General features: G+C 65.0%; 2 protein-coding genes across 16 annotated transcripts in view; both read right to left on the bottom strand.

Annotated features, from left to right (window-relative positions):
* Window positions 1-240: 240 nt before the first annotated feature.
* RASD1 (ras related dexamethasone induced 1) lies at window positions 241-4,987 on the bottom strand. Of its 2 annotated transcripts, XM_004266771.3 has the most exons (3): window positions 2,307-4,987; window positions 1,577-1,916; window positions 241-1,357 (listed from the first exon to the last, which is right to left on the bottom strand). In XM_004266771.3, exons 2-3 carry the CDS (start codon window positions 1,860-1,862, stop codon window positions 813-815), a joined length of 831 nt encoding a protein of 276 aa, XP_004266819.1. In that variant the 5' UTR covers window positions 1,863-1,916; window positions 2,307-4,987; the 3' UTR covers window positions 241-812. The 2 variants fall into 2 exon arrangements, with proteins under 2 accessions (XP_004266819.1, XP_049558103.1); XM_049702146.1 differs by having other exon boundaries at window positions 1,577-4,987.
* Window positions 4,988-5,127: 140 nt separating this feature from the next.
* PEMT (phosphatidylethanolamine N-methyltransferase) overlaps window positions 5,128-11,294 on the bottom strand; it is a 47,661-nt gene continuing 41,494 nt past the window's right edge. For 6 of the 14 annotated variants that reach the window (XM_033422672.2, XM_033422671.2, XM_033422666.2 and 3 more), the window contains 5 exons: window positions 10,342-10,487; window positions 9,658-9,717; window positions 8,474-8,585; window positions 5,660-5,734; window positions 5,128-5,362 (listed from right to left, as the gene is read on the bottom strand). In XM_033422672.2, coding sequence (XP_033278563.1) covers window positions 5,305-5,362; window positions 5,660-5,734; window positions 8,474-8,585; window positions 9,658-9,717; window positions 10,342-10,487 — 451 coding nt within the window. In that variant the 3' untranslated portion in view covers window positions 5,128-5,304. The other 8 variants (XM_049702141.1, XM_004266773.4, XM_049702140.1 and 5 more) reach the window with 8 other exon arrangements.

The following is an 11,294-nucleotide window of genomic DNA, read 5'->3' as shown; positions in this document are numbered from 1 at the left end:
CTCCCCAAACGGAAAGGCATCCAGTCAGCTGGAGCTTTTGTGGAGCCTTTTCTCCCAGGAGGGCTGGAGCTGTGTTCAGAAAGCCAGGATTATTTTCCAGCTCTGGGGAAGGGGAGTCTAATTCCACAGAAGTAGAAACCCGCCTCTCCCTTCTCACCCTTCCCCCTTCCCCCTATTTCTAAAAGCAGAGGAAGCATGGTTTTCCATTTTAAGTTATTTTATTTTACATTAAAAAACCAGTAACAAGACTAACTTCAAAGGTAAGGTTTTGTTCACGTCAGGTGGTGACACCAGAACTACCATAAAGTGCAAGTTCTGTGTTTTGCTTTGTGCAGTTGCACACACATGTAAACAAGGCACTCCCTAGACCGGACCCCGCCCTCAGTTTCAGGCCAGCTGTCATGGCAACCCCCAATCACAGATAATGCCCCGTTTTGTCCTGGCCCTCCAGCTGGCAGGACCCATTTCTGAAAGCCCAGTGGTGGCTGATTAACTCCCATTCCCACCCCCATTCTTAGGTCTTTGTGAGAAACAAGGCAAATTCAACCTCTGCTGGGCGGGTGGGGCTAGCGGGCGCCTACGGGGGATCGGACGTGGGGGAAGCCCGGGCTCAGCTAGCTCTCTTTCCTTCCGGAGCAGATAATGGTCCCTTCTCGGTTTCTTTGAGTCTCCCCAGTGAACAGGCTGGAGTGCTGGGAAGGAAGACGCCCGTCCGCGCTCGCGCGCACGCGGCTCGGGACGCACGGCCCGGACACTTGACTCTTGGACAAGAGGGTCTTCTGAGGCTCTGCGTCCGCGCGGGGCGGGAGTTCCTAGCTGATAACGCAGCGTTCCTTGTCCTTGGTCTGGCCGCCGCCGCTGGCCTTCTCGCGGATGTACATGAGATCGCTGTGCACGCTTGGCCTGCGCGCCCAGGGCGCCAAGATGCCGAAGGCGTCGTCCTGGTCGCCGCCCGCTCGCCGCAGCCTCTTGCCCCGCAGCGCCTTCTTGTGCAGCGCCTCGCAGTGCTGCGCCGATACCCGGCGGTGCAGGTCCGGGCTCATCTCGCGCGGCAGGTTGGCCATGGCGAAGAGCGCGTGGAACATCTGGTCCAGGCGGCTGTTCCTCTTGGCCGAGATCTCGAAGTAGGCGCAGCGCTGGGGGTCGGCGCCCACCAGCTGCTCGATCTCGCGCTGCTCCACCTCGCGGTAGAAGTCCCGGTCCCCTTTGTTGCCACAGATGACCAGGGGCACGTCCACGTTCTCCTTGGTTTTGTTCTTGAGGCAAGATTTGGTGTCGAGGATCTGCTGCTTGAGCCTCTGCACCTCCTCGAAGGAGTCGCGGTTGTCCAGGCTGAATACCAGGATGAACACGTCTCCTACGGGGAGCAGAAAAGGAGAGGGTGAGGGCAGCCGCCAGGGGACAACTTAAGCGGGCTGACTTCGGGGCCTCCCGACGCCGGGGCTCCGGCCGCCGCGAGGGTCGCGCCGAACTCTCCGCGGCCGCGCCTCCAGCCCAGGCGTCCGGGGACGAGGGGTCCCCGGCACTGCGGCGGCGCGCTCCCTCCCCTGCCCGCTGCCCGGCCGTCCCGGCTCACCAGTGAGGATGGAGAGGCGCCGCATGGCGGGGAAGGGGTGGTTGCCGGACGTGTCGAGGATGTCGAGCTGGTAGATCTCGCCGCGGATGCAGTAAAACTTGCGGTGGAAGTCCTCGATGGTGGGCGTGTAGGCGTCCTCGAAGCGGCCAGTGAGGAAGCGCGACACGATGGCCGTCTTGCCCACCTTGGACGAGCCAAGGACCACCATGCGGTAGCAGTTCTTGGCCGGGATACTCAGTTCCGAGTCGCTCTGGCACATCTTCTTGATCATCGCGGCCAATTTCATTGAGCAGAGGGACCGCGGGGGCGGGCGCGGGGCCGCGAGACGAGTCGACTGTGGCTGGGGGAACGGGGCAGAGCGGCGCGGCTCGAGCTCGGGACGAAACCTCTGCCTCTCAGCGTCCGGCGACTGCCCTTATATGCAGCCCGCGTGGCCGCCCCGCCCCGCGCCCGCCCAGCCTCTGCGCGTCACGGTGCGCACGCTCGCGGGCCCCACCGCGCGCTCCCTCCACCTCCGCGGGCCGCTGCCCGTTCCCGCCCGCGGGGCTCGGGAAGGAAACGGTACAGGGTCTGCCTGCGGCTACGGGCGCGCGGACCCTTCGCTTCTCCGCTGCGCGGGGCTCAGCGGCCCTAAGGGCGTCGGGGACACAGTCCCGGCTGTGCCTCTGGCCTAGGGCAAAGAACCCCCCACTCCCCTGCCACCGCAGCACTCACACGCGCACACACTCACTTTCTTTGGGACGCAGCTTCGCCAGAGAATAACGACACTGGGCAGCGTGATGGCATGTGCTTGCCTGGTGCTAGGCACCGCGTCCGGGCTCCGCCCATCTTCTCGCCAGCTCTGCGAACTGGCCCAGCGTAGGCCCCTTCGCGTCCCAGGCGGGTTTTGCTCCCGGGCGGCCGTGCCAGCGCGAGGTGGGCGCCTCGCGCTCCGGCCGCCAGAGTGCAGCAGAGGCCCCAACGCCGGAACGGGGAGCCGTGAGCGCCACGCTCAGGGCTGGAGTCAGCGCAGCCAGAGCGTCCCGACCCCGCGTTCTACTGCAGGCTGAGCTCCTTTCTCCCAACCAAAGATCCGCTGGATCCTGGCAGGGGTTTTCAGCCAGAGGCTGTCCCGTCATCTTCCTGTCGGAGACTGGAAGGACCAGAGGTTTGCCCTTAGTCAGTCTGAGGCCAATGTCCCCTCCCCTCCCCATAGCATTTTGTGCCTCTGGAGTCCCGTGGGCCAACATTCCCATTTTTATAGTTGGGGGAGCTGGTCTCGAAGCCAGAGTGAGCCTGAATGCTGTGTGGGCATCACAGCAGTCTCCGGCCTTCTCTGGACCTCGGGTTCCTCTTCTGGAAGATGGCGGTCTGGCTCTGACTCGCTGAGAACTTGCGAACAGTGTAGGGGCAGGACCTAGTAATAACAATAGCAAATGACCCACGAGGCTGCAGGACAAGCCGGGGGGCGGGGGCAGCAGGTAGATCAGTAACCAGGAGTGGGCTGCTGCCGAAAGGCTGGGGAAGAGGCTGCCGGAGCTGGCCAGCTCTGGCCTGGAGCTCATGGAAAAGCCATCGCTCCATGTGGTGACAGGCGAGGCACTCTGATTTGGGAGAAAGCCAGGGCTGTTAGCTGTTGCCACCCACCCATCCACGCAGGTCGGAGCTGTGGGCAATGCTGGGGTGCCAGCCCGCACCCCTAGCTGTTTACACAGGGCCTCTAGACTCTCATGGGCTTCTCGGCCAGCCCTCTATGACGAGGATTCCAGCAGAATCTCACACCCTCTGCAGGGGGGCCAGGAGAGTGTTTATTCCACGTATTCCATGCCAGGCATTGTTCTTAAGTCCTTCCTCGTGGCACCCGTGAGGGGTGGGAACTATTACTCTCTCCATTTTACAGGTAGAGAAACTGAGGCAAGGGAAGTGACTTGCCCAGGGCCCACAGCTAGTAACTGCAGGGTCCAGGGTTTGAACACAGCTCTCCCTGGGGTGGTCAGTGGGCCAGGACCCAGCCTAGGGTCAGAGCCTCCCTCCCCCGACCCCAGGTCCGGCCCCTTCCAGCTGGTGACAGTGGTGGGTACTGAGCCCAGCCTGGGTTCTCAACCTTCGATTCCTGGCACCTGGGCCCATCCCCACCCACAGATGCCGGGTTCTAAGACTTGTTCTCCCAGGTCAGCCAAGTTCATTAGGCCCTGAGCACACCTGTCGTTCTTTCCCCAAAGTGTGCCCCCTCCCTCCCACCATTGCATTAGTTCTAGGTTGTCCAGGTTTACGATGTTACCAGTGATCTCTCTTCCTATGCTTGAGCGCCTGCCTGTATCATTTCCTTGCAATGAAGCGATTTTCCAGCTCAGAGTGGAATGGGGAACCCAAACGTTGGGGGTGGGCTGGGGTCGGACAGCTGGACCCCAAGGCAGGAAGTGTCCACCACAGCCTGGTCTGCTGGCACAGAGTGGTTTAGAAGGTTCTTGAAAGCCGTATTGAGGAGTGCCGGGCAGGCCACGTCAGGGGGCGTGTGGATGGATGCTGTGCTGAGCGCCAGCCTGCCGCCCGAGCCCACCCCCGGCAGCTCCTCGCCCAGAGGGTCCTGTGTCACCCCGGCCCACAGCCACACCTGACGAAGAGGGCAGGGCTGAACGGAGCTGGGTTTCCCCTCTGACCTCGCTTCCTCGGCAGTTCCCTCCTCAGCTGCGGGCTGCTCCCATCACAGCTGACCCTCCCCACTCCGGGCCCACCCCTCACGGCGGCGTGACCCGCGGGTCAGAGGCCCGGAGGTGCTTGGTCTTGCCCTGACAGAGGGAGGGCTTAGGCCATGGGGGCCAGCATGTCCTTGAAGGCTAGGGAGGATGTGTGTGCAGCGGTGCCCGCGGAGGGGTGAGCTTTCTGTCCCTGAAGGTATGTGAGCAGAGGCGTTGGGTAAGATCAGCCTCTGTGCCTCCTGTGGCCCCTCGAGCCCGGAGACCTCTGGAGCCCAGACACCAAAGGGCACCCTTGAGGCGCTCCATGGCGGGGTGGGGGCCCAGCAGCTCCGGTGCCCAGGGCGGGCACGGCTGTGGCAGCCACTTCACAGGTGAGAACGCAAGGCTCAGGGCCAGGCGCACACAGAGTACACCCGTCTGCCATCCTGAAGGGAGGAGAGGCGAGTTCTGTGCCCTTGGAGGGCTGGGGGCTGTGCAAGGGAGGCCGGGCCCAAATGCGGGTCCTGCCCCGTCCCTGTGGCTCTGTGGTCAGGCCCGGCAACCGGCCCCGGATGGCCCCACAGCTGCTCCTTGTGGCCACACGAGGTCCACGAGGGATTAGGAGAGAAATGTCAGTACCCAGAGACACCAGGTTCAGCAGGGGGATGGGGGAGGGCCCAGTGCTTCCGACCCAGGAAGCCGAGGCAGGGCCGGTCCCGCTGGCCCCCCGCAAGGGGCAGAAGTGGGGTGAGGCTGGTGGCACAGGAGGCCCAAAGGCCTGGGCAGTCCCCCCCCATTCGGCGTGGATGGCGGCGCCGCTCCTGGCTCACGGACCCCCTCCCAGACCCCAGCCTGCCCCTCCCTGGCCTGGACAGACAGAGACCAAGGAGGGGCTGGGGTCAGGTGCCTTTATTGGTCAGGATGTGGTGGGTGGCAGGGGGCTCTGGGGCCACACGGCACCTTCCAGGCCCCCAAGCCACGTTTCCAAGGCACTGGACGGCCCAGGCCAGGCACCGCTCTCCCCCTCCCCTCGAGGGGCGTGTGCTCGGGGCAAGCCCGAGCCGCGGTCTGTCAGCTCCTCTTGTGGGCCTGGGAGGCTTTCTGCCGGTAGATCTCAGCGGTGAAGGGCCTGCGGGGGTGGGAGAGAGGCTCACTCAGCTGGCGTCGAGGTTGACGCTGCCACCCAGGCCCCCCACCCGGCGTGGACAGGGTGAGGGGTCCGTGTGGGAGCAGGAGGGTCTAGCACCACCTGCCCGGCACCCGGGCCACCCTGTGCCCGCTCTCAGCTGCTCGTCTGCCACCCTGACGGTGACTCGGCGTGGCCAGCTGCCCAGGCCCCAGGAAAGGCTTTGGAGGGAGAGGCAGGGCTGGTGCAGGTGACGCGGATGGTACACGGCAGCCCTGGCCCGAGACGGCGCCTACTCACTCCTCGTACAGGATGGCGACCGTGTAGGTGAGCGCCACCACCGTGGTCAGCAGCAGGCCGGCGGGGCTGGCGTGCCTGCGGGGAAACGCGGGTCAGGGGCAGGCCCGGGTCCAGCCTTCTCTCGGACCGGGGTTCCACGGTCCAGGCCCTGACCCGGGGACTAGCTCGCCACTGCCCGTCCAGGCCTGGCTCCTTGTCCACAGGCCTCCAGCCCCAGTCAGGAGCTCAGAACGGTGATGTGGGGAGGACGGAATGGCTGGCCTCCCCAAATCACTTGAGTGGTCAGTGTGTCTTCTGCACAGGAGGCTGTCCCGGGGCAAAAAACGCTCTCCTTGCCCACCAGAGGTGATGTTCTCAGGCTATTTTCTAGAAGTGGGTCCAGGGCCGCCAAAGCCAGGCGGAGCGTCCCTTGGGCCCCTTCACGGGCTCTCTCCTGGTGACTGCTGTGGGGGCTGAGCCCCTGCATAGACAGTCGGGGAGGAGAGAGGTGGGTGAGCTGGCTGGTGGAGCCCAGGAGCCAGAGGGGAACGTGAGCCCCAGGCCAGGGGCCCCGAGGCACAGGGGCTCGAAGACACACGAATACCCTTTGGGGACCCTCTGCCCTGCCCACTCCCCTCCCGCTGGGACATCACACTGTCCATCTGGGGGCTCCAGCAACAGTGAAGGGTAAGTGTCCCCTACGAAACCGCCAACTCCCGTTCCATGGGCTCCATTCAAATCAAGCTTGAGAGGCGGACTGGGCCGCTTGGCCCTCGGCACTGCCACGTGGAGATGCCAAGGCCACAGGTGCTTTGGGGCTGAAATGAGATCTGCCCTCCTGAGGCTCTGCTCACTGGCCCTGGTGCTGTTTCCTGAGTGGGCAGGGCTTCCCCCACACAGCCAGGCAGCCCAGGTGCTGGGGAGGGGCAGGCTGGACCCCCCAGGGGACCTCAGGGCCAGGGCTCTGTGGCCACTGTATCCCTAAGGCTGACGGCCCCTGCCTGGGAAGCAGAGTTAACTAGGCTCTACGGAGGCGAGGGTCGGGGCAGCCGGTGCCTGGTCAGCCCCGACATGGGCCCTTCTCCGTTCCGTCCACGTGAAGTTTCCCACCTTCCAAGACCTGTCGCACCTAACAACCTATGTGGAGATGATCATCCCACACTGCAGATGAGGAAACTGAGGTCCACAGTGACCCACATGCCAGAGCCCAGGCCTGGCCCCGAGCCTAGGGCAGGTGGGGTTGGTCCCAGGGACCTGGCTGTGCATACTGGGGAGGGCGCGTCTCACTCGGGCTGACAGGCCCAGAGACAGAAGGCCCGGTTCCTGGTGCCCCCAGAATCTTGCTGCTCTGGGCCTTCTGGGGCTCCCACACACCTGGTTGCTTGGGTACCCGGAAGGCCCATCCGTGGGGCTGCAGGTCGGGGACAGATGGGCTGCGGAAGGCCTGGGGCAGCCCTGCTGGGTCAGCGTCTGGCGCCCCGGGTAATGGCTTGTCTCTAATGAGCTCTCAGACAGAGGGCTCCATCCCCAGCACAGCCGAGGCCCCCTCCTCATCACCGCATGCCTGCTGTCCTCCTGAGGGGTCTGTGGGAGCCTGGCCCCCCTAGGATCCCTCACGTGTTCCTGAGAGCCTGGCCTGACAGCACTGAGGAGGCAGCGACCTCTCACTTCTGGGTGCCAGGCACTGCTGGGGCACAGAGAGGACCCAGTGTGTGGCTCTGCCCTTGGAGGCCCCGTCTGAGCACAGAGAAAGAACGTGAGTGTGTGTGAGTGTGTGTGTGTGTGTTGGGGGCATGTGGTCAGGGAGGACTTCCTGGAGGAGGGGACATCTCCAGTTGGGTTTGGAAAGACCCAAGTGGGAGGGAACATTGGGTGTGCTAGCAGGGCAGGCTGCAGGGGGACCTGCATGGGGTTCACCCTGCCAGTCTCATGTGGGAGATGCTCTGGGGAGTGGGTAAGTCAGGGATGTGAAGCCTGCCCCACTGGATCCCACTGCCTGAGTCCAGGTGAAAGGGGCCAGGCTGAAGGCAGGTGGGCAGGGGCTGCCTGGTCTGAAGTGGGACTGGGGTTGGGGGGTGTCCCACAGACCCACACATGCCCCTCTAGCTCCTCGTCACTCAAAGCCCAGTGATTGGATCCCGGGCCACCCCCGAAGGTGGGGCTGGGAGGGGACGTCTCGCTCGCTCCAGGCCTTCCACCATTGATTCATTCCTTTGGGTCCTGTCGCCCTTCTGGTCTCTGGGAGCACTGGTAACCTTCTAGGTAAGTGGTTTTCAAGCAGAACACTTTCTACAAAAACAACTTTCTATGGAAGAAGTCCTCATCCAGAAAATGGACGAACGGGAGCTGCTCTGGGGGGCGAGCAGCGTGATGCCCTGTGCCAGCCTCTTTGACGGCGGGCCGCTTGCTGGCATCCACAGCTGGCGACGCAGACGGAGGTCGGCTCGGGGCCTCATCCGCAGGGCGCGGATCCCTGAGCCTGGCCGTGGGCAGGGAGCCTCCCAGCCCAAACGTTCCAGCACCGAGTCAGCAGCCTGCAGGCCCCGGGCCAAGAACAGCTTTTACAATTTTAATTGTTTTAAAAAATCAAAAGAATATTTTGTGACTCGTGAAAATTACGGGAAATTCTAATTTCAGTGTCCATGAACAAGGCAGTGGGGCCCCCAGCCACGGCCATTCCTTCACCTGCCTGCAGCCCGGGGACCTCCCACTCTTGTAATAGGGAGTTTACCGACCCCAGTTCTAGGAAGGGGACCCTGACCAGTGCCCTGGGCTCCACGGTGGCACGAGAGCTGACCCATCGCCCAGGAGGCACAGAGGGAGCCCGGGACTTACATGATGGCCCAGCCCAGGTAGTTGGCTGTGCTGCCCCAGTACATGGGGTTGTCCAGGACGCTGAATGGGAACGTGGTCACTCTGGTCTCCTTCAGGATCCCGAAGTAGTCGCCTGTGCACAGGGTGGGCAGGACCGGGGGGGGGAGTCACACCCTGGCCACCCCATCCCAGGCGAAGGGGCCTGGGGTCCCCAGGGGCCGCGGCACTGTGAGTCTCCACGTCCACCTGCTCCTGCCTCTGTGCCTTTGCACACGCCGTTACCCCTGCCTGGGGTGCCTATTGCCCGCTCCCTGCACACCTCTCCTCTGCCATCTCCCTCAGCTCACATCCCCTCCTGTAGACCCTTCCCCCCACACTGTCCAAGGCAGGCCTGCCTGCTATTCACCGTCTCTGCCTCCATCTCCGCCCTCCGCCCCCCACCAGGCTGCCCCCCACCCCGGGCCCCACCAGCCGGCCTGGAGCCGCTCACAGGGGAGCGTGTGGCCGCCCCGAGAAGCCTCCCTTAGAGGCATGAGACACGGGCACAGTGTCCGGCGCAGCACTGCTCACTAAGGCCCCCTCTCCCCGATGTTCCTTGAGCTCCAGGCACAAGGAGGGCAGAAGGAGTGGCAGCGGCGTCATCGCTGTCTGGGGACAGAGGGCTCGGGGCCGGGGAGCCGCGGGAACCTTTCTTCCCGGTGGCACAGAGACCAGCTTTGGGGTGACTCACGGAGGGAAAGCGGCCGCCGTGCCCTACACCCCAGAGTCTGTGGGCCCCTTGAGTTTCCACACCGTTTCTCCGCGGCAGCAGCTGGTATCTGGGCCCTTCCCCCTCCCTCCTCCAGACCCTGCGCTGCCCCCGCCTGCTGCCCTCTGCTGTGGGGCTGCTCACCCCGGCTCTCCTGACCTGAGGCGACAGCACCACCCTTCCCTCCCCCTCCATGAGGCCCACACCGTGGTCCCCACCTCCCCCCTGCCCCCTAGCCCAGCTCGGACCCACCGGTCGCCTCCTCGTTGCTGGGAGACCACGCCTGTGGCCCCCTTCTCCCCGGGAGTGACACCTCAGTCCCCTGCATGGCTCTCGGGACACGTGCGACGTGGCCCCCGGCTGGCCTTCCACTCTGGCCCCACTGGCCCTTGCACACCAGCCACCCTGCCCTCCCGCCCGCAGCCCTGCACCCCACCCCTCCGGGTTCCGCCTGCACCTGCACACCCTCCTCTAGCACCGGGCTCCCTCCAGCTGCTGCCAGGTCCTCGCCCAAGTGCTGGTCCCCAGAGGACGACAAGTCTCATTTGCCTTCCGAGGGTCTTCTGTGGGACCCCTGCTGCAGCCCGCAGAGCCCCAGGCCGCCCCAGGCACTGCAGGGAATGGAGGCCAAGACTCCACAGCTGGCTGGGGCGAGGGGAGGAGGACCCAGGAGCCCCTGACCAGGCCGTCAGAGCCGGGTCACCTCCCTGTGCCCCGTGTGCCCGGAGGGCACTCTCTGCGGCAGTGGCCCCCTCCCCCTCCCCCAGTCCCGGGGCTGCCCTGGCCCCTGCAGCCCCCACCCCGCCCCCGGGCTGCTCCCCTTCCCGAGCTTCCAAGCTGCTGGGAGTTGACGTCAGGAGGACATCCAGCCAGGCCAGCACTGGGCTCCCAGCCCCAAAGCACCGGAGCCGCAGGCAGTGGGGAAAGCAGAAGGCGCAGCGCCCCCCCATGTGTTGCCAGCTCCGGCTCGCAGCCCGCACACAGCGAACAGAAATCCCGCCCTTCCTGGCGGCCAAGCAGCTGGATGGGGTTTGAGAGCCCGGCCTCCCAAACGGAGCAGGGCAGACCAAGGCCTGGGGGAGCAAAGGCGGCCTGGAGCTGGTGGTAGCCGGGCCCCGGCCCCCCGCCCTGGGGGTCTTACCTAGGAAGGTCCCTGTGAAGCCCAGAGCCAGGAAACTGGAAAGGACAAACATGCCGCCCACTCCCAGGAGTGCCAGGCCCATGCGGTAGGCCAAGGGGTTGTCCAGGCTCTGCATCCTGGGCTGGCTCAGCATGGCCTGCGTGAAGCTGCGGGGCAGGGGACGGGAGAGACAGGTCACTGCTGTGCAGAGGGGCCACCCTGCCCCTCCCGCCCCCACCCCCTGGGGTCCCCAGAGTAGCCGGGCCAGGAGTGTCGAACTCGGTGCAAGGAGGGTGCCGAAAGCGAGTGAAGTGGGCTGCAGGGGGGCCGCCCGAACTACATTCAGCCCGTGGAGAACAGCGGCGCCTCCTGCCCCGAGCATCTGCCTGGCCCCAGCCCACGCCAGGCAGAAGGGGTCCCAGTACGTGTTCAGTAGCCAGAGGAAAAGCAGCCCCCTCCCCTCGCCTCCCCTCCCCGCAAAGGAAGAAGGGGGGCAGGGAGAGAGGGAGAAGCGTCTGTTTGAACAGCAAACAGGACGCCGTGGGCAGAGGCCTGCATGGTGACCTGTCAAACAGTGGCACACATGTGTCAGGGCACACCTGGCCACCGGTCACGCTGCCCGCACCCCCTGCTCTCCACCCACCCCTCCTGCTGCCCGGGCTCAGGGTCACCCTGCAGCTCCAGGCTGAGCCGCTGGGATTGGCTCAGGGCCGCGCACACGCAGTGTTGTGCTAGGTGGCCGAGCCGTGCCCCCCTCCCCACCCCCAGCTCTGAGAGACCAGCAGCCTCCGCCCCTCCCCCTCTCCTGTCTGCAGGCAGTGGAGTGGGAGGGGCCGGGCGTGGGCAGCAGGTGGGCCCTGGCCCAGCAGAGCCCACCTGCAGGCCCCTGGCTCCTTGGCCACCAGAGTGCTAGGGACCACGCGGCAGAGCGAGTGTGCGTGAGTGGGGTGGGGGAGGCGCTCAGGCCTCCACGT

The sequence above is a fragment of the Orcinus orca genome, chromosome 19 (genome assembly GCF_937001465.1).
Source record: "Orcinus orca chromosome 19, mOrcOrc1.1, whole genome shotgun sequence".
NCBI classification, from domain to species: Eukaryota; Metazoa; Chordata; class Mammalia; order Artiodactyla; family Delphinidae; genus Orcinus; species Orcinus orca.
This window is presented reverse-complemented; position numbering and strand designations above follow the sequence as displayed.